This window comes from Acinonyx jubatus, chromosome E1, assembly GCF_027475565.1.
Source record: "Acinonyx jubatus isolate Ajub_Pintada_27869175 chromosome E1, VMU_Ajub_asm_v1.0, whole genome shotgun sequence".
In the NCBI taxonomy this organism is placed as follows: domain Eukaryota; kingdom Metazoa; phylum Chordata; class Mammalia; order Carnivora; family Felidae; genus Acinonyx; species Acinonyx jubatus.
In genome coordinates, this window is record NC_069397.1 from 22861294 (window position 1) to 22883548 (window position 22255).

General features: G+C 42.5%; 1 protein-coding gene and 1 long non-coding RNA gene across 5 annotated transcripts in view; both read left to right on the top strand.

Annotated features, from left to right (window-relative positions):
- Positions 1–777: 777 nt before the first annotated feature.
- LOC128313375 (uncharacterized) lies at positions 778–6172 on the top strand. Its single transcript, XR_008294000.1, has 3 exons — positions 778–933; positions 4015–4115; positions 5989–6172. It is a non-coding gene; the product is annotated as an uncharacterized LOC128313375 (long non-coding RNA).
- A 3315-nt stretch (positions 6173–9487) lies between these two features.
- The window catches only part of HEATR6 (HEAT repeat containing 6), a 35862-nt gene continuing 23094 nt past the window's right edge, over positions 9488–22255 (top strand). Inside the window, exons 1-8 of one of the 4 annotated variants that reach the window (XM_015078461.3) lie at positions 9488–9741; positions 12870–12977; positions 15794–15934; positions 16407–16522; positions 17335–17449; positions 18968–19069; positions 19940–20077; positions 21761–22056. In XM_015078461.3, coding sequence (XP_014933947.2) covers positions 9523–9741; positions 12870–12977; positions 15794–15934; positions 16407–16522; positions 17335–17449; positions 18968–19069; positions 19940–20077; positions 21761–22056 — 1235 coding nt within the window. In that variant the 5' untranslated portion in view covers positions 9488–9522. Of the gene's footprint in view, positions 9742–9779; positions 10845–12869; positions 12978–15793; positions 15935–16406; positions 16523–17334; positions 17450–18967; positions 19070–19939; positions 20078–21760; positions 22057–22255 lie in introns of those variants that run through there. The other 3 variants (XM_015078460.3, XM_027034354.2, XM_027034353.2) reach the window with 3 other exon arrangements.

The window sequence follows — 22255 nt, forward strand, 5'->3', positions numbered from 1 at the left end:
AGGAGTGCTTACAAGAAGGGGGAAATGAACTCTCACTCCCCACCTGGTTGGTTACTGCAGCCACCCGGCATCCCCCAATCCCACCGCAGTGCTGTCTGATGAGAGACATCCTGGAAGAGCCTAACACATATATTGAGAGTTAGGGTTCTCGGAAAAGAAGGTGGACAAGATGAAGTGAAACTCTACACCAAGAGAACGACATATATCGTGTCGGCAAAGACCACCACAAGTGCCTAAATCAGACCAAGCCAGGAGACTAAGGTGGCCTCCTTCCCACCAGCAGGTGACCTAGGAGCACCCCTGCTGGTTCTTCTGACTCTCCCTGTCCTCAATACCAAAGGCCCTAGACCCAGAGCAGACAGGGGAGATGTCAAAGAAGGGGCTGCGCCCTTGCTAACACCCAGTTCCTAGATTGTGATTTCTACAGGGATGTATTCCATGCCTGGCATGTGTCTGGCCCAGAGGAGATGTTTCTTTGTGTTTAAAAAAAAAAAAAAGGAATGAGTAGATAAAGTACATAATAAAGGCCAGGGCCCACCCCCCACCCCACTCCACCCCTTTCTCTGTCACTCATAGCTTACCTGCTTCAGGAGACTCTTGTCTGCCAGAGGAGGGTGTTCCTTTGGGTCAGAGACTTGCCTAGGCAACAAGGAGGAGTTACCCAGGATACCTACTGGTGTGAGTTCTTCAGAAGTAGTTTCTGGGCAGGGCTTAAGGCTCTCACCTCCCTAGTCCCACCCCTGCCCTTGCATTCTAATTCGGGGGTGGGGGTGGAAGAGTATAAATTTCAGCCATTCTCTGCCTTGCTGCCTTTCTGCCAGACTTTCTACAGCAACATGAAGGTGGGGGGCTTCCTCCTCCTGGTGATGCTCATCACCCTCAGCTTGGAGGTGCAGGAGCTCCAGGCTTCGGTGAGGCCACTGAAATTGTTGGGTGAGTCCAGGCAGAAGACAGCCTTGTTCTCTGAATGAGGGAGCTGGAAAGTGGGCCAGCAGGGACCGGTGTGTGCAGGGGGAGGAGGGAAGAAAGGAGAAAAGGAAAGGTGTTCTAGTCAAGGAGCCATCTTGACCGCATAAATCTCTCTCCCTCTGCTTCCACTCTTCCCCCTCCTTTCCTCGGGTCATCCCTTCATCCGGACTCTCCACTCTTCCCTTTTTGCTGCCCCATCATCTCTTCCATCTCCCCCAGCATCTCTCTCCCCATGGGTTTCTTGGCCTTTTGCAACAAATAAATCAGATCACTAGAGAACACATTGTCTTAGTCACATTACACACAAATCATCTCGATCTCCGCTTTTCCCTTTACCACCAACATTCTCAAAGGAGCCATCTTAACTCTCTGCCCCTACTTCCCCACAACTCATTCCTTCACACCCTGAAGACTGACTGTCGCCCTTTCTGTCCTCATCAGTCTCCAGAAACTTTGCTCCCAGGATCTGCTGGCAAATCTCTTGACGCTCCTCGGCAGTGAAAGCCTGTAACCTCTGCATCTGACATGGTTTGCTGCCCTGTCAATCCTCAAACTTTCTTCTCTCTTGGATTCTCTTCACTGTAGCTCCTGCTTCTCCCTAAATATTCCTGGGTTCTCACTTACTCCCCTCTCTTCTTTGCTGTCCTCCTCCCCCCTCCATTAAACCAGTTGCCAAATACCGTCCATTCTTTGAAATTGTTTCTTGCATGTGTTCCTTCCTTTCCCCTCCCCATTGCCACACAGCACTTCCAGCCCTGACTACCCCATGCTTGGGCCAGTGCCCAAGTTTCCTGACCGCACCCCCTGACCCTCTTTCCCTTCTGAGGTTTGCTTGCTCACTGAATCCTGGTCCATTTTATGCCCTCACACCAGAATAATCTTTGTAAGCAAACTGCAGTCATATCCCTCCCTTGGCCTACCAAATGGAATCCAAACTCATCAGGTCCTCAAGATCTGACCCCAGTAACTTTGTCCCCTACCTGTTTGTCCTGCTTGACTTCCAGCTGCTCTCGTATACTTCTCCAGCCTCACATTTGCCAGTCCTCCTGTATTCCTTGCATTCCAGGCCGAGCAGTGAGGAGAGGAGACGCCTAGAGTGCAATATTGAAGGAGACGTTCACTCTCAGGTTGTGCAAGTGGCTCCTTAAACTTTGTGCCCTGGATGCCTCACATGCCTGCATTTCCCCTTGTGAACTTTTGCTAGTAATTCTTTTTTCTTCTCACAAGACTCTACCACCACCACCGCCCCCCCCCATGCCCCCGCCCTGTCAAGTCTGTCTTAACAACATTCCTGTACTTCAAGACTCACCTTTTGTGGCTAATCTAACTGGAAATAATGTCCTCCCTCCTCTGAGCCCCTTTTCCTTTGGATATACCTCTCTCAGGACACCTGTCACATACTGCTTTGTTTTTAGTACTTCATTTTTTAAAAATATTTTAATGTTTGCTTATTTTTGAGAGAAAGAGAGTGGGGAGGGGCAGAGAGAGAGAGGGACAGGAGATCCAAAGTAGGCTCTGTGCTGACAGCACAGCCCAATGTGGGACTCGAACCCATGAACCAAATTTGGACACTTAACTGACTGAGCCACCCAGGCACCTTGTTGTTAGTACTTTAAACACAAGTCTTATCTCTGTTGTTAGATTCTAAGCTGCTTTAAGATAGTGACTCTACCTGACATCTTTTAACTGTTTTTTTTTTTTAATGTTTATTTATTTTTGAGAGAGAGACAGAGAGAGAGAGAGAAAGAGAGGGAGCATGAGGTGGGGAGAAGCAGAGCGAGAGGGAGACACAGAATCTGAAACAGGTTCCAGGCTCTGAGCTGTCAGCACAGAGCCCAACGCAGGGCCCAAACTCACAAACCACGAGATCATGACCTGAGCCAAAGTTGGATGCTCAACCCACTGAGCCACCCAAGCACCCCTTAAATCTTTATATTTTCTGAATAACTTAGCTCTATGCTTCATACATAGCAAAGATCAACAGATTTAAGGAGTGGGGCAAAGTCTTCAACCATCTCACCATATATCAACAACAGCAAACAGAAGCAGGGAGGGATCGTACTGACTTTCTCTGAGGTCTGCAAGTATATTATAGACATCCCACCAGGCTCCCTTCTTATACTCTTAAACATTGCTAGTCATCACAGGATTCTTTTCCTGTTGAGCCTGGACAAGATGCCCCAGCCTTCTCAACGCAGCATTAAGTAATCATCTCTGTTGATCAGACTTGACACTGGAGAATGAACTTCATTTCCCCTGCTAGATCTAACAGCTCCATTTTACATATGAGGAAACAAGAGCCCAGAGAAGTCCAGACACAGAATCAGGTAGAGAAACCCCTGAGTAGAAGCAAAAGCACAGCACACATTCATCCATAGCTCGGCATACATTTAGCTAGAAGTTCCTGTGGGGTCTTAACCGGCTTCTTGGACCTATTTCATTGGTTCTCAAAGACTAACTGTGAGGCTCTGGGAACCTAGGGGGCCTCCACTCAGGTCAGGAGTGACTCCTTGACATTTGGCAATGTGCACTTCATCTCAGAGTCTGTTTCACCATGTGGGACGGCAGAGGGAGCTTGGCCTAGGGACCAGGCTGGTCTGGGTTCAATTCCATTTCTGTACCTACAGAGGTGGGCAATTCACCTCTGTGCACACCAGTCACCACACTTATTAAATGAGGTTAATCAGATTCACTGCGCAGGGTGACAGCAAGGCACCCTGGATGGCATTTGCTTAGTGTGAGTCTCCTCTTTTCTGCCCTTTTCCCTGCAAAGTAGGGAAGTGAGGACATTTGAGTGGGCTTCTTTGCACTTCTCTTCTGCAAATACAATGATTCTCTTATTTAAAGTAGGCCTTACTTTATTGTGATTATGTGAATGTATTGTCTTTAACTGAAATATATAAGATGTTAAAGAGTATTATTCTGTAATTATTTAAAAATTCCATATTTATTGAATTGAAAGAAGAAAGTGGAACTAGCCGCTTCAGTCAAGGGCTGTCCTCTCTGATACCTGGGCTTAAAACAAGGTGGTCTGTTCTAACATAGGTAGCTGCATTGAGGAATGCAGTGGTGACTGGGATTGTGATCCAGATGAACGCTGTGTCAGCAATGGGTGTGGCCACGTCTGTGTTCCAGCCTAAGGACAGGTGAAAACATCAGGCCCTTCCCTGCTTCCTCAAACCTTGTCCAACCTAAGGAGGCTGGCTCTGGTGGGACTTTCCAGAGCTGGGTGGAACAGAAGCCTATCATTCTGTGGCCTTTCCCTCTTTACACCCTTCTCAAGAAAAAGAAGCATCCATCACAGGATGGTAGCTTCCAAACCTTTAAAATAATTTCATTACCCAATATATCCAGAAGAGAAATCAGACTATTTATTTGAACAAAAAGAACATTAAAATCAGTCACATTATGCCCCATCCCTAAATGATATCTGCTTAATACTTTGGTGCATATTTTAAACACACACATGCAAATACATAATATACATACATATATATTATATATATATGTACATGTTATATATATTAATATATGTATATATTATATATATATTGAAATGAGATAATTTGTGTCTATTTTTATTTCTTAATTATTTCACTTAGAAAATAGCTATTTTCTAATACAACTTTTAACAATACCAACGTTTCTATACCTCGTCAACAGGCATAAGGCTGTTATACCTTTAACAGCCTTATAAAAAAGTTCATCATATATGTTCATATACTTAGTAACCCCCATTAATACACACTTGATATGTTTATTATTTATTTTATTAATACAGTTGTAATGAATACTAAATTGGTATACATGCCCTTATTAACTTCCTTGGAATAAATTCTAAGAATTATAATTTATGGCCCAAGAGTATGTTCATTTTATTTATTTATTTTTCAATATATGAAGTTTATTGTCAAATTGGTTTCCATACAATACCCAGTGCTCATCCCAAAAGGTGCCCTCCTCAATACCCATCACCCACCCTCCCCTCCCTCCCACCCCCCATCAACCCTCAGTTTGTTCTCAGTTTTTAAGAGTCTCTTGTGCTTTGGCTCTCTTCCACTCTAACCTCTTTTTTTTTTTTTCCTTCCCCTCCCCCATGGGTTTCTGTTAAGTTTCTTGGGATCCACATAAGAGTGAAACCATATGATATCTGTCTTTCTCTGTATGGCTTATTTCACTTAGCATCACACTCTCCAGTTCCATCCATGTTGCTACAAACGGCCATATTTCATTCTTTCTCATTGCCACGTAGTACTCCATTGTGTATATAAACCACAATTTCTTTATCCATTCATCAGTTGAAGGACATTTAGGCTCTTTCCATAATTTGGCTATTGTTGAGAGTGCTGCTATAAACATTGGGGTACAAGTGCCCCTATGCATCAGCACTCCTGTATCCCTTGGGTAAATTCCTAGCAGTGCTATTGCTGGGTCATAGGGTAGGTCTATTTTTAATTTTTTGAGGAACCTCCACACTGTTTTCCAGAGTGGCTGCACCAATTTGCATTCCCACCAACAGTGCAAGAGGGTTCCCGTTTCTCCACATCCTCACCAGCATCTATAGTCTCCTGATTTGTTCATTTTGGCCACGCTGACTGAGAGTATGTTCATTTTAAACCTCTGATGCACATTGCCAGATTAGCCCATGAGAACCCCTTTCCTGTAGAAAAATTTCAGGGTCCTCATGTGATATTTTTAGTAGCCATCAAATGAAAAAAAAATGCATAATGGAAAGCTACCATGATTCAGTCTTGATTATAAATTAGGTTGTATTTATTAATTAACGTAATAACTAACACAACAGAATCAACATAAACTTCAGAAGTAAGCCATTTGTGTTCAGAAGTTACTATTTGTCCAATCCACCCACAATCCTTGGGATGCTTTTAGCCTTGCTCGCTCTTTTCAGATGCTTATTGATTCCCAGAACTGGGAACTGTCACCTCTCAATTGCAGTCTGCGACCCTAGGTCACAAAAACAGCAGGTCTCATGCACGATTTTTTTTGTCCATTTTTCAGATGAAGATTTATCTTAAGGGTCATCCTTCTCTAATAATTTCTCATCACTTCCTATCTTCAAAGATGTGACTGGAACTCCTTGCCCTGGAAGACAGATGAAAATGGGGACCTGTGGATGGAGATTACATGTGGTGGGCAAGGAGAAAGAGTCACTTCTTTCAATAAATCATCATTGTTAAAAGTACCCACACTGCTTGAGTTATTTGGTTAGGGGTGATGATGAGGTGGGGGAAACATTTGCTCAGGACTTGGTATGCCACTGTGTTATAGTCTCCACAAGAATCATCTAATTTATCCTTACAACCACCTTGTGACTGCTTATTACCACTACCATTTTACATATAAGGGGGCTGAGGTTTGGAGAGATTAAGTAACTTACTCAAACTCATATAGCAGATAAGTGTCAGGACCTTATCGCTAATCTCATGTCAAGCTCCAGGGCCTAAGCATTATAGCATTGTAGTTAGGAGCTCTGATTCTGAATTCCAAACCCAGTTCCACCACACAACTGTGTGACCTTCAGCAAGTGTCCTAACCTTTCTGTGCTTTAGTTTTCTGATCTGATTATCAATATATACTTCCTAGAGCTACAAGGATAAAAGAAGTTAGTTCATGTAAAGTGCTTGGCATGCTTGGCATAGTGCCTGACACAGAAAACATTCAATAAATGTTGACTATGATTGTTATGATTATTACCAAATAGATGGGCTGATGGCCCTTAGTCCTAATTTTCTAAGATTCTAGAAGAGAAGCCAAGGCCAATCCTCCTTCCTAGCCTATCCTAGTTGATCTCAATTCTTAGGACCAGCCTCTCTCTTCTGGTTTTCCCCATTACAAAACATGGGTAAAAACAGGCTTATAGTTTCTTGTCTCTGGTCTTCACAATCACAACTGGCCTGGGTTGTAGTCTGATTTTGGCCAACTTACTGCCTGTGTGGCCCTTGACAAATCGTTTAAACTCTTTATACTTTCTTTTTTTAAGCCATTTAAACTTTTCTTATCTGTAAAAAGGGGGAAGTAACAGTGTCTCCCTCATTTGGATGCTAAGATTTACAGAACTTTATAGTTTACAAAGTATTTTCACAAAGATCCCATTTGATTTTCACAACAAGTAACAAATGGCAAATTGGGGGCTCCGAATAAACAGTGAATCCATTAATTCTGTCAGCAAGTATTGGTGAGTGTCTTCCATGATGCAGTTGCTGTGCTAGCATTGATGAACAGCGATAGATGATGCAGACATTGAACAACAGTGAACCAGACAGATGGGATGTGTGCTTTCACAAAGCTCACATTCTAGAAGAGGAAACCGATAAAACCAAGTAAACAAATAACTACACATTATGGTAAAGGTTTTGAAGGAAATAAACAAGGATGTGAATTACAAGGAGAAGGGGGCAAGGTAAAGCCTAATTTAGTTAGGATGATCCACACTCTAATGAGGTAATAAAAATGAAGTCTTGACAGAGTTCCAAAATATGAAAGAGGTGATATTCCAGAGTAAGGCTCCAGACCACTTTATGCAGAACTTACAAAAGGAAATAGCTATGAATATGCTAGGCATCCCTTAAAGTCCCAATGCCACTGTAGGATTAAAAAAGATTGAGAGTGAGTAGGAATAAGGATATGTGAGGAGATTTTCTTGGGAGAGATTTTTGCCAAGCTATGAATTCCACAGTTTGGGGGTTATCATCTAAACACAAGCCAATGAAGTGGGCCTTCAAGTCCTCCCTGAAAGCTTGATATATGTTTCTTCAGTTGGTGATCAGCACAGGGTAGGAATGTTCATTTCCTTGGAGAAACCACATTGCCATCTGCTAGGGTACATTCCATCAGAACTCAACAGACTGGTATCAGTATACTTTACAATATCTGGGTCATTCAGTCTTGAATAACAGTACGCGTGGGCCACTCAGGTTGCAACCTAAGATGAGCCACACCAAACCCTGATCCTTTCCACAGTCTCTATCACACCACCTCCACTGTGATGATTATCAGGTCTCACATCCTTCTAGCCCAGTGTATTGGATATCTCTTGTGCACTGCTTTGAATACTCTTGGCCTTACACTCTTATTCTTAGTCTAATCATTGCTACAGCAACCAGCTTCGATCAGGCATCTACTAGCTTAGCACAAGGTAAGGCTTTTATCAGAGCCTTGTCTTGGACTGTACCCCAGTACCCTCCACCTCTCACTTTTGCCTCAGGGCTTCTCTGTGCATCTAGAAACTCCCACAAGAGCGACCACCCACTGATGCATGCTCAAATGAAAAGCACTGGAGAACTGATGCTTGGTGGGGCAATGCTTGACAACAGAATTCAAAGGCTGGCAGATATATGCTTCCATCTTCCATTCCTCAGGAAGGGGGTTCTGACAGCATTCCATAAAGCTTCTCAGAAAATCTTGAGGATTGAGCAAATACCACCCCTTGCAATGGTTAATTCAATAGCCCATATTATTGATTCCCCTTTCTTCCCTGTTCATTCCTGAATAAATCACTCATATAACAACCTCATCTAAGGCTCTGCTTTGGAAGAACTCAGACTAAGACATCTGTGACTCGGCCTCAGCTCCTGATCTTCTCTGAGCAAGTGCTTGAACATCACAAATACACATACATAACATACACATACACACATCTCAAGAATAAGCAATAATATACAAGCATAATGAAATCTAAAGTCAAACAAAAAATATTCCTCCCCCAAAAGCCCAAAGTCTTTAGAAAACTAGCTCTTCTAAAGCATGCCCCCAATTGCCATTGCTAAACAGAAGTGTTCGTCTCAAGATAAAACATGTATATTCAGGTGCCTTCAAGGTTTTCCCTAAGAACCATTGATGATAATTTGTTTTACATTTGCATAACTCAAAAGGCTTGAGATGACAAAATGTAAATTTCATGCCTTCACTTCTTGGGTGGCTAAAAACTGTTTATAGCATTTAAAATGGCTATTTTCTTTTCCAGTTTCTTGCTTTTAAGGTTACAGGAAATCTTGGGGTGTCCAATCTCAACTAGGTCACCTTCGGGCAGGTTATATTTCACATGGCTTGAGTTTGAACTTCCAAATTACTTTTCTCGTGTGGTGAAGTGCCTCAAGATTCACAAAAGGATGCACAGCTAGCTGCAAGGAATACTGGTTACTATATCCTTTATGCAGGGTGGTTTTGTGCCTGGGAAAAAAGGTAAGAGCCCAAGATGTCGCAGACCTAGCAGTTTCTGCCATTGCCATCTACAACGGCCCCTCCCCAATTCCAGTCCGATTTTGAAACGCTAGTACTAAATAGGCATGTCAGCCCTGCCCAGGAACAAACTTTCTAGGAGGACAAATAAAGTCTCAATTTCAGTCAGGGCTCAAAGCGAAGTGGGCGGCAACTAAAGCCTCCAAGCCGTTTCTGAAACCTATTCGCACAGCAGTGCAAGCAGATCCCAACGTCTAGGAACGCCAGCTCTGGTCTAAAGAAGTTATTTCCGGAGCTGGCGCCCGGAGCCGGGAATGCCCCGGAAGTATTTCCCTGTGGTCCTACGTGGGAAAGATGGCGGCGATGCAAGTGGCCGAGTCGCTGCCGGGCGGGCAGGCGCGAGACGTTCCACGAGAGCCACCGCCCGAGCAGGGCAGTGGGTTCCGCTGCTTGTCGGCCAGGCTCTGCGCCCTCCATCCTGACGACAGCAGCTCCGCCCGCACCGAGATCCACCTGCTCTTCGACCAGCTCATCTCTGAGAACTACGACGAGGTCGGCGGCGTGGCCCCGGAGGTAGGCGGCCTGCTGGGTAGGGAGGACTCGGGCCACGCCTGCTCGCCCCGGCCCCACCCTCAGAGACCCGGGCTGGCAGCTCCCGCCGGCCTCTCCTGGCCTCTCCTGGCTTCTCTCAGTACCGCTTCGCATTACTTAGTTCCAGGCATGCTTGCTCCCTCTGACTGTGGCAGTCTCTGCCCTCCTCTGTCTGGAAGACCCCGCAATGCTTGGCAAACTCGGCATCTTTCAAAACGCCACTGATGACTTCTGCTCTGGTAACACCGCAGGTGTCATTTGGTCCGCCCCTAGCCTCCGCTCCACTCTCTGCATACAAAAACACTTTGTATATAGAATTCACTGTTACCATTTACTAAGTAATGGAACTCGGACCGTCACGTACTATATACCGCGCACGGTTCTAGGAATCTTACAACGTCGGTAATATTAGGTCTGTTTTACTGTTAAAAATACAGAGGCACATAAAGGTCCAGTGTCATATTGCTGGCGAACGGCAGCGCTAGAATTGGAGCCTAAGTCTGTCACATGGTCCCTGCCATTTTCTGTTCCTCCGTGCTAGCTTTTCCCTCTTTGCCTCCTCTTTAGAAGTACTTTGACTCTGAATAATAATATTCACACACATCGGGCCTTGGAGACTACTTAATGAACTCCTAGAACTCTTGACCCAGTCATGCCACTGCCTACGGTGCTCAGAGGCACCTCAAGCGTGACAGTTCCTAAAAATGAGTTACATTATCTCGGCAGAGACCACTGTATCCCCAACACGTCCCCTCCCCCCACTCAGGGAAACAGGAACAGTCTGCCAAATCGCACTGGCACAAACACTGGTGCTTTCCCTTTCCCTCCTCCTGGATCTATCCACTCTGGATTCTTCAGACTCTATTTCATAAATGTTTCTCATCTCGTTTTCTGTGTTCCCTTGCCAGTGCCTTAAGCCTTCAGGCAAGATGACTTTTTCCTGAACTCTCCTTAAACTTCTGCCTCCAGTCCCGCCCTTCTCCATACCATTCTTTGCTTTGCTGCTAGAGTGCTCTTTTCTTTTGTGGGAAAAAAATCTGACTAGAAAGCAAAGCTCTGATTTGGGATGATCTTCACTACATACTGTAAGTGATCAGAGCAAGTTACAGAACAGTTCGTGCATGCAGTGTGACACCAGTGTAGGGTGAGGAGCGTGTTTAACAGACTGTGTATATTTATAGATGTAAAGCGTTCACAACAACAAATGGAAGAGTTGACAACAACAAAATAGTGTGTATCACTAGGGAGTGGAGCGGAATTCGGGGAGTACTCGGGAACTTTTGCTCTATTGGTACAATTTGATATTTTTATGTCAAAAATAATGTGCTTTTCCAGTCTCCCATCACTTCTTTTGTGCCCTGTGTGCAGTCATTTAAAACCTGCTCTTCCTCAAGCTTCTACTAGTGTTTCACACCTACTGGTGTTCCAGGTTTTGCACACTCCATTCCCTTTGCTTGCGGCGTCTTTTGTTGCTTTGTATGTCTGGCAGATTTTTAAGTCATCCTTCAGATCATTCCAGGTTATGCTTAAAAATCACCTCTGTAAGACCTCCTTAATTACCATTTCCCCATAGAGTTTGTACTTAATTCTTTCAACATTTAATTCACTTTAATGTTTTGTGAGTGTTTCTAGATAATGAGCTCTTTGAAGTTCAGGAATATGTTTGTTCACCTTTGGATCCCAAAGATCTAACACATAATAGGTGCTCCAGACTTTTAATTCAGTAAACGTCTATAGAGGAATGAATGGTGTGATTTGCAAATAGATTCCCCGCTTTTTTTTTTTAGAATTACCTAATTTTACATTAAACTTATACACGTGTCACTCCTGATTTTCCCAGTGGCCTCGAAAATATGGTTTGCTTGCTTTCTGTTTTCTTTTTCAAGATGGGAATGAATTTTATTTTTTAATTAAAAAAATTAATTCCAGTATGTTAATATACAGTGTTGTATTAGTTTCAGGTGTACAATATAGTGATTCAACAATTCCATACATCACCCAGTGCTCATCATAACAAGTGCACTCCTTAATCCCCATCACCTATTTCACCCATCCCTCCCTACCCACCTCCCTTCTGGTAACCATTAGTCTGTTCTCTATAGTTAAGAATCTGTTTCTTGGTTTGTCTCTCTCTTTTTTTCCCCCTTTGCTTGTTTGTTTTGTTTCTTCAATTCCACAGATGAGTGAAATCATATGATATTTGTCTTTCTCTTATTTTGCTTAGCATTGTACTCTGTAGCTCCATCCATCCAGGTCATTGCAAATGGCAAGTTTTCATTCTTTTTTATGGCTGAGTAATATTCCACTGTGTGTGTGTGTGTGTGTGTGTGTGTGTGTGTGTGTGTGTGTATACACACCACATCTTCTTTATCCATTCATATGTTGATGGACATGGGCTGCTTTCATACTTTGGCTATTGTAAATAACGCTGCTGTAAACATAGGGGTGCATGTATCCCTTTGAATTAGTGTTTTTGTATCCTTTGGGTAAATACCCAGTAGTGCAGTTGCTGGATCTTAGGGTAGTTCTATTTTTAACTTTCTGAAGAGCCTCCATACTGTTTTCCACAGTGGCTGCACCAGTTTGCATCCCCACCAACAGTGCACGAGGGTTCCTTTTCCTTCATATCCTTGCCAACACCTGTTGTTTCTGGTGTTTTTTATTTTAACCATTCTGACAGGTGTGACGTGATATCTCATTGTAGTTTTGGTTTGCATTTCCCTGATGGTAAGTGTTGTTGAGCATCTTTTCATGTGTCTGTTTGCTTACTTTTTGGTATTTTTAACTTCGGTGTGTGTTTTTATATTCTGGAAGCCTCTCTTTGGCTATTTAATTGCACTCTCTACATATGTAGAGACTCTGGAGTTTTTAGACTGACAAAAACCATATTGTGTCTTTTCCTTCTTTTTAGCACATCCCATTTCTGTGCTATCATTTAATTTTCTTCCTACTTCCTGCCTCACATTTCATCTTTCCTCATTTTGAGTGTGAACATTGCCTTTCATTTTTCTGTTTGGCTGTGTTTGGGGGGCAGGGGTTGCTTCTTTACTTGACTAATAAATAAGCATATCACCTTTCATTGTTTTTTGGTTTTTTGTTTTTTTTGGTAGGATGTCAGTGCTCTTCTTGTCCAAGCTTGCCGACTGGTGCCTCTTAATCAGAATCATCTTGTCAGCAAAGTGTCTCAACTTATTCACCATTTACTTAACAGATTACAGGTAATCATGTGCATAACTTTAGAATTTATCATGAACTAAATAAGTACCTTTGAAATGCTACATCTGTGCTATGTGTGATAGGCTGATCTTTTGAGAAATTAGAAGAAGCACTTCCTTACTAGGGATGATATTAAATATAATTCTGACCAAAAAAATTATTCTGCACAATTCTAGAAGTTTGTCCATTAGAATTACCCCTTTCTGTTTGGTTCAAGAAAGCAATATCATTGAGTCCCCCAGGTCTTAGAATTTTTCATGGAAGATGTATTTGACCAAGATATATCTAAGAATAAGTTGAAACAATCTACTAGTCCTTTCCTACCAATATGTTTTCCCCTTTCCCATTTTTGTGGTCCACTTTTGATTTTCATAAACATAAGTAGCTTGGGAGCAAGAGGACACTAGATAGAAAGACCCTTGGGGCGCCTGGGTGGCTCAGTCGGTTAGGCATCCGGCTTCGGCTCAGGTCATAATCTCGTAGTCCGTGAGTTCAAGCCCCGCGTCGGGCTCTGTGCTGACAGCTAAGAGCCTGGAGCCTGTTTCAGATTCTGTGTCTCCCTCTCTCTCTGCCCCTCCCCTGTTCATGCTCTGTCTCTCCCTGTCTCAAAAATAAATGAACATTAAAAAAAAATTTTTTTTTTAAAAAGATAGAAAGACCCTTGTTATTTATAACAAGGTCCGTGCTGTAACTCTCCTTTCTCCAGAATGTTTTCAGTTTGCTAAATAAATCTCATATCTTTTTAGGAACAGTTCAGACATTGAGGCTGTTACCATAAGATGCCACATGAGGATGTGAATGTAGTTAGCACAAAATTTACAATTAGCACCATGTAACCTTTTGGCTGCTTTTGGCTGCAAGAAACAGAAAAGTCAACCTACAACAGCTTAAAAACAATTTTTTTTTTAATTATATCATACTACAACCCCCAAGAGAGGCACTCCAGGGGCACTTTATGAGAAAGTTCCTGACATTTTTCCATTCTGCTATCGGTGTATGGGCTGTCCTCAGCTAGTATCTCTCCTAGTCAAGATGGCCTCAGTTCCAGGCATTCCATGCGAAATAAATAAATAACCCCCAGCAGAAGCAAAAAAATGATTTATTTTGTGTCTCTGTAAGAATGAGGCATGTTGTTGGGGCACCTGGGTGGCTCAGTCGGTTGAACGTCCGATTTCAGCTCGGGTCGTGATCTCACAGTCTGTGAGTTCGAGCCCCGCGTCAGGCTCTGTGCTGACAGCTCAGAGCCCGGGGCCTGCTTCAGATTCTGTGTCTCCCTCTCTCTCTGACCCTCCCCCATTCATGCTCTGTCTCTCTCTGTCTCAAAAATAAATAAACATTAAAAAAAATTTTTTTTTAAAAAGAATGAGGCATGTTGGGGTGCCTGGGTGGCTCAGTCGGTTGAGTGTCCAACTTCAGCTCAGGTCATGATCTCATGGTCCGTGAGTTCGAGCCCCACGTCAGGCTTTGTGCTGGCAGCTCGTAGCCTGGAGCCTGCTTCAGATTCTGTGTCTCCCTCTCTCTCTGCCCCTCCGCCTTCATGCTCTGTCTCTCTCTCTGTCAAAAATAAATAAACATTAAAAAAAAAATGTAAAAAAAAAGAATGAAGCATGTTGTCCCCTCACTCTCCATCAGACCTCCCCTCATATCTGGCTGGGGAGACCTAGGTCTGATCAAGGGAATAGTATTACCATGGGTGACTGAAACCAGGGGTTAACCTTGACTGCACATTAGAATCAACTGCAGGGCTTACGCTCCCTAGATGATTACACTGTGCAGCTCAGCTTTTATATCAGGGTTTCCCAATCTCGACACTTACTGATATTTTGGATTGGGTAATTCTTAGTTGTAGGGCGGCTCTCCTGTGCATTGTAGGATTTTAGCAGCATCCTTGGCTTCTACCTTAGAAGGCAATAGCATCCCTCTGATTGTGACAGTCAAAACTGTCTACAGACATTCCCATTTCCTTGGGAAATAAGATTTCCCCTGGTAGAGAACCAGTATGTTAGCTAATTAGGATTTACCCTCAGGTCCCATGTGCAAGAGGTGAGTACCCAAATAAAATCAATACTCTGCCAGCAGGAGAGAGGAGATGAGTGCTGATAGGTAAGCAGTGTCTGCTACCTGTGACGTCCTAAATGAAATGAGACTGTTTTCAAGTTCAGAATTTTTCACACTGATACCATAGCTTCTGAAGGTTTACTGTTCTCAGATGTATTACCTTTGTAGCACTGGCAATTGGAAAAGTTCCTGATCACAGATGGTACGTACAGCCCTTAATCAACTTTCTAGCTTTTGATGACAGTTTATCTCAGTTATTCATGAATTGTTACTTCGATTAGCCTCCTTTGTCCCAACACGATTATAAACTTGATGACAAGGATATGCAGTCTCTTCCCATTGTATGCTCCACATCATAGTGAGACATAGTAGCTATTTAGCAGGCATTTATATTCATAGTTTGTTTGTTGAGCATTTGTGATGTAGAGAAGCCCATTTCAGTGGCTTGAGTCTTACATATCTGTGTATTTACAGCTACCAGTATCTGGTTGGCTCCAGGAAAAGCTGCAGGGACTTTGCTAGGCTCTATTTTGAGTGGAGGGAGTAAAGGGGAGGAAGTGAGCAAGGCCCTGGGACAAGGAGAAGGCCCTGTCTTGATCAGACGTTCAAAGCCTTTAAAGCTGATCTTTCTGACACCAAAAAGATGGACACATGTGCCCTTTCTTTCATAGCTTGGTTCAGATGAGCATACATGTCTGAAAAAGATAAAAGTATTTTTTTTTACAAGTTAGATGATGCATATTTTTTCCTGTATTGATAGGTGATTGTTGATGAACAAAACCTGGATTTCCTGTTGGCATATACTATTTCTGCTATTCAGCAGTGTAGTTCCTGGACACACATGGAGATTCTCCAAGCCCTGGCAGCTCTGGTTTACTGCAATGGCTCAAAATGTCAAAAGGTAGTTTAAACTGTGTTCTGCCTTTCCTTCCAAAGGTTAGGAACACAGGCTCTGAACCAATAGACTCGTGCTCAGGTTTCCATCCTGTCATTAATGAGATGTGTGACCTTGGTCAACCCTTACTCAACCACCCTGAATCTCATTTCTTCATGTATACGGTAGATCCTTTGAGGATGAGGTGAGACAGTCCTTGTAAAGTGCTTGGCACTCGCTAAACATGAACCGCTGTTGTTATCGTCATCCTTCAGTGTGCACCCAAGACTGAAGAGCTTCAGCAGCTACCTGAGCTGAGAGTGATGATCGCTACTGGTGTTTCAGGGCACATCTTTGCATGCCCATTTGAAAGATTCAGCTAGCAGCTAGTCTTTTGGGACTTAACCGCCCATTAGTTAAAAAAAATGACACCCACCTAAAGAGTAATAATTTTCCAAGAAGCCTTTTCTGACGCACGTTAGCTGTTATTTTGTTCTAGTACCTCCCAGACTTGCTCGGCAGGAGCGGGATTTTGATGAAGTTGAGTGACTCGGCTCAGCCCGACCCTGAAGCTAGGAGAGCTGCAGTGCACTGCATGGCAAACTTGTGTCTCAGGTATGTGAGTCCGGCCACATCTCCTGGCTGTGAGGAGACAGGGCCTCTCATGTCTGAAGCCAGAGCCAACTTAGAAAAATAACCCACTTTGTGTTTCCCATGTTCCTTGCTAATAAGATCATCGTATATTGTTTATTTTAGTAGTATTTGTTTAAAAAGGTAAAGTAAAGGAAAAAATAGACTGGGATCTTATCCCTAAAATAGGGAAAGAGCAGTACATATGCAATATGTCAAGGTTTTGTTTTCTGTTGATACAAATTCTAACCATATTAAGTCTTCTAGAAGGATATAGTCATGAATTTAAGCTTTGTTGAGGCCTCTATCAAAGCCAATTTCTTCTAAGACAATGGAACCAATCCCATCCACCAAATTGTAGATTCGTGCAGTGGAAACTGAGGAGCACAGACTTGAACCGATGTATCTTGACTCCCCATTGCGGTGTTGTCTAGTGGGGAGGAGTCGGGCTCAGCTGTGTGATTCTAGCCAGACAAGACCTGTGTGCATTGTTTCCCTCTACACATTGAAAAGTAGAGCTAAAAAAAGATTTCTTTCTCCATACTTCTTCCACTACAAACTTCTGTAACTTTTCCCTGTGGAAACCCCTCTTCCTTCTTGGTATTCATTCCAGCCATGTGCTATTCCACAGCCGTAGTTACTTACCCGAAGTGCACAGTCTTCCTTAATATAGTTTCATCTGAAGGTACATTCCAACTCCACTAGTCTGTATTACTGCTATTTTTAATTCTTATTCTTTTGCAAGCCCCATTTCAAAGGAGACTGAGTTTGAGTTACTTTCTCTGTATGTGTTTTAGTGTACCAGGACAGCCATACTTGGAGGAACCCTACCCAAATATCTGCTTCCAGGCTTTCTTGACCACTTTACAGTCTCCAAAATCATCTGATATGGATGATATCACGTTTTGCATGGTAGGTGGGGCTACCACTAATCTTGTGAATGTTACAGATGTGTCTAGAAGCAGTAGTCGAACAGAAGCTATGACTAAAGAATATAATTTGGTTATTGAATCAGTTTTGTCTGGAGATAAAGGCATAAGTGAGATATTTATAACCTGCAAAGATGGAAATCGTATCTTTCAGGTTTAAATTACAAAACAGTTTCTGTTTGTTTTGTGGTTCTAGATTTTTGAAGAAAAGTATTTTTTCGCCTCCTGACTATAAAAGCAATACAGTTTCAGACTAGTAACAGTCTTTTAGATGGAAGGGAAAGGAGATTTCAACAATATCTGCAGTATTACTTCTTTTTAAAAACTCTGATGCAGATATGGCAATTTGTTAACATGCTTTAAATTCAGAGTGACACATTTCAAAACTTACAGATCTGAGGTAGTGAAAGTTCCCTATAGTTCCCTGCTCAGATATAACCACCTGGAACAATTTGTTCTACATGCCCCTAGACATTTTTTTCTGTATATAAATGACTATATTTTATACTTTTTCAGTGGGATCATATTAAATATGCTGTTTTTTACCACTGTATCTCTTTTTTAAAGTTAATATTTCTTGGGCATCTTTTCAGTACCTATTAATGTACCTCATGCATTTCTAACTGCTGTAGCTGGGAGACGTTGGGCAAGTTACTTAACTTCTTGAGTCTCCATATACTTTTTCTCTCAAATGAGACGAATGATACAGTTACATGAGCGGTATATGAAATACATCATTTAAAGTGCTTGGCAGACGCTTCCTGTTATCATGATTGAGTTTCCCATGTAGTAGAGGGCTAGCTTCTTACATAATGATTGTCATAACAGATGGACATTGAAGTTTCTTCAGTGTTTCCACTATTTCAGAAAAAGGCTATGTTCCACATCCTCTCTGTGTGGGGAGTGTTTTTTAAGGACAGTATCTTTTTTTTTTTAAGTTTTATTTATTTACGTGATCTCTACACACAACATGAGGCCTGAACTCACAATCCTGAGATCAAGGGTTGGATGCTCTACCGACTAAGCCAGCTAGGCACCCAAGGACTATTTCTTAATGAGAATGCTGAGTCAAAAGATCAATCTCGATCAGAATTGCCCTCTAGAAACCTGTTCCCACATACATCCCTTTGACTTTAAGAACTAGTGAGACTGTTGTATCATAGAGATTCCCCGCTTCCAATCTCTGCTGCCACTTTTCCATCCCTGTCACCTCCTTCCCACTACACACCTCCTGGTTTTTTTTTTCCTCCTTGCTCACCATTTGTACGTGCTAGCTTATAAACATGTACAGTAAGACCACTCTTTTCAGTGAGAACACTCTGTTCTTCTGGAAAATAATTAGTAGTTCATCACATCTCTCCTCTAGATCTTCTTTCTTTTCCCCTGTTGCATGATTTTTTTCATCATTGAAAGACTTCTTCATCCTAGGTGGTGCTAGGAAGCTGACCCCTGGATAACCAAATTTTCTGTACCTTTTAACTTGGCCTCTTTTCTCCCCCAGTTGTTACAAAATGCATTGAAAGGTATACAGTCTCTTCTCAATGGGGGTAAGATGAAACTGACACAGACCGAGGAACTTGGAGCTCTTCTGGCTGTGCTAAAGGTAAGTGCTCATCGCGATGAGTGTCTTTCCTGCTCAGACCCCAGGCATAGGGACCACTTTATGTCATTTCTCTAAAGCTAGCTTTTGGGCAGTATATATTAGGAGATCGTTCAAATGTTCATATGTAGGCATATGTCAAATTAAGACCTGAAAACAGTAAGCTGTGCTTTAAGTAAATTCATCAAAATTCTAAAACTTTACGTATGAATCTTCACTTAGGAAGGGAATAGCTTATGATCTGTAGACAATTTAATTGTAGATCCTCTTAAACCTGTTTGTACTTGAAAGAGGAACCAGGGCTTCTCTTTGGCTCTTGGCCCACATAAGTAGACAGGCCAGTCAGATGGCAATTAGTAGACTGCCTCCTTTCGTTTCTGAGCCTGCTGGTCGGTGGGAAGGTACCTCTCTGGGGACCCACCTTTCAGGTCAGCCAGGAAGCGGCCTCGGGTCAAAGCCATTTTTAACTTACCTTGATCGTGACTAAAACTTTAAATCTTTCCCTGTCCCATCTCCCATATAGACAGCTAGATGTGGACATGGATAAGTGAAATAAAAATGATAGATTGTTTAAAAAATCATAGATAAAATAATCGGATAAAACAGGTTGGATAAATTTTTAAACTTAATAAAAATGGTAAGTAAATAAAGTAAAATCAAACTTAAACTCATCTGACCAGACCAGATCCACCCAGATGGGATTAAACTCTTCTGTAAGCCCTAAACCTTCAAGATACCAATTTTCTGTCCCTTTGAATTTCTTCAATAAGATTCTAGACATTAATCGGTTCATCGATGTGATTCGGAACATGGCAAATCATTCTGTTTTATGATTTGTTTTTGTATGTGCGCTTCCTTCATCATCATCATCAGAAATCTATGTTTCACGGACTCCCGGGACTAAACATAGAGCTGCCCACGGTGTTATACCCCACTCCGCTTCCTCAGTATGACGGGCGGCCACCTGTCAAACCGCAGCAATCCGAATCCAACACTTCTCGACCAACTGTGGTATGCTTGTGTTTACTTAGCACGAAGTTGTGGATTGTTTTTAATATATATTTTCTGTGATTTGCATCCCTACTTGCGCCAAAGGCTGACCTTAAATTTGATTTCAGTTTTGGGTTTTTAGCATAGTAAATGTAAATTCATCAGACTGCTGAAAACACTGGTTAGAGCATCTTTTATTTCTAAGAGGTCTAGGCAGTGTAAGAGCTATAGCAGCGGACATTCACTTTACGCCTGAAGCTGCACGTCCTCGTTCCCCAAATGCTCGAGACCACAGGTCAACCCACTTTTTCTACAAAAGGCTAATTGGTAAATATTGTAGGTCTCTGTTACAACTGCCAGGTTTCCCAGCCTGTTCATATAGTTGCCATCTCCCTCATGTTTCCATTGGAGAACCTAGAGCATACAGATATATGGGCCACTGTATTATATCTGGACGTGTATCCGGTATTACTTATAAAATGTTTATAATTTGAAATTCTTCTACTCATTGAGTTACTCAACATTTACTGAATACTTGCTACATCCCAGACATTGTGCTAAACATTAAGGATATAGATTCTGTTTTTAGGAGTTTAGGGGAGAAACTCAGAGCCTACTTGGGATTTTCTCTCTCCCTCTGTCTCTGTCCCTCCCCTGCTTGCTGTCTCTCTCTCGCTCTCAAAATAAATAAATAAACTTTTTTTCTTTTTTTTAAAGAATGAGTAGAGTACAAAAAGGAAGGAAAGTGTTGGTTATTTTTTTCCGCCAGAGGAAACAGAAGGGGCCTAGGCATAGAGGATGAGCATGTGTGCAGCCTATTTGTTAACCAGTAGTCTAGAGTGTCAGGTGCGTGCAGGAGAAGGCTGGGACAAGTAGGTAGCAGAGGCCAAATCATAAGGGTCTTTTATAGTATGCTAAGGAGTTAGTTTTTATCTTACAGGTGGCAGAGATGAAGACTCTTATATAGGGGAGTGATATGATCAGATACACATCTGGGAAACATCACTGTGGTAGCAAGTAAAAGGTGTGAGTCTGGGGCCATGTTAATAATACAAAATAGAAGTGATGAGGACCTTCCTTTCTTAAATTCAGGGGACCTTGAGAATGCAGAGGGAGGCCTAGATTCCAAAGATATTTGGATGTCAGAAAGGAAGCAGGAGAAAAGAAAGAAACTGGCTCTTACTTACTATCTACAAAGCCTCAGTGACCTAAACCGTGCATTGTATATAGTGGATTAACGTCTCTCTTCTACATCTAGAGTGGTGCTAGCTATGGGTCTTATCTGGAAGAACTGAGAAAATTGTCACTCTAGTCATTTTCTATAGACTTGAAATCTGTTGCTGCTGAATGCTTTCACAACTGTGCAAGGAAAGTGGCATTAGCCTTATACTCACAGATCAGGAACTTCAAGCTAAGTGGAAGGTGAAATGATTTGCCCACAGTCACAGAGGTAGAATTTAAACCCAGGCTACCAGTATGGCTCTGTTGTACATACGTCATGCCTTGTTTCCTGTAGTCCAGTAGGGTGTGTGTAAGCACTTAGCACAGCACCTGACACACAGAGTATTAAGTAAGTGCCATTTTTTTCTCCTCTCCTCTTTTCTTCTTTCTTCAGACTACGTGTTGGGGACATATTTAGTAATTATCAAATGAGAAAGTACCAATAGCTCTCATATGTATGTTTTCATTTGCTCCTAAAATCAGAATAAAAAGAAGAAATCAAAAGTAAAATCAAGGAAAATCCAGCAAGAAGAGGAAGAGGAAGAATCCAGTGGTGAAAGAGAAGCAGCCCCCATCACTGGCTCAGGCAAAGAGAACCTGCGTGAGGGGAGCACTCCCTGCTCCTCCTCCCTGGGAGTCCCAAGTTTGCCTGTAGAGGGAAGCAGCATGGCAGGAAGAGACCGAGTCTCCACCCCCTTCCGTTCTGCCAGTTGGAAAAAGGTCAGCAGTAGTGAGTCTGACTATTCGGATGCTGAAGGAGGCATGCAGAGTAAAATGAGGTAGTAGTATTTTGTTATATTGTTACGCCTTCTAATCTCAGGTGCACACAAGTTAATAGCTTTGCTTAAAAACCTGACTGCTACACAAGATTTAATTTGAAGATTCATTTATGCTGGGCTTTGTGTCACTCTACATCTGCCTTGTCCCCTTCATCTGCCTTTGTACATGTTGTTCCTCTGCCTGGAATTTTCTTCCACT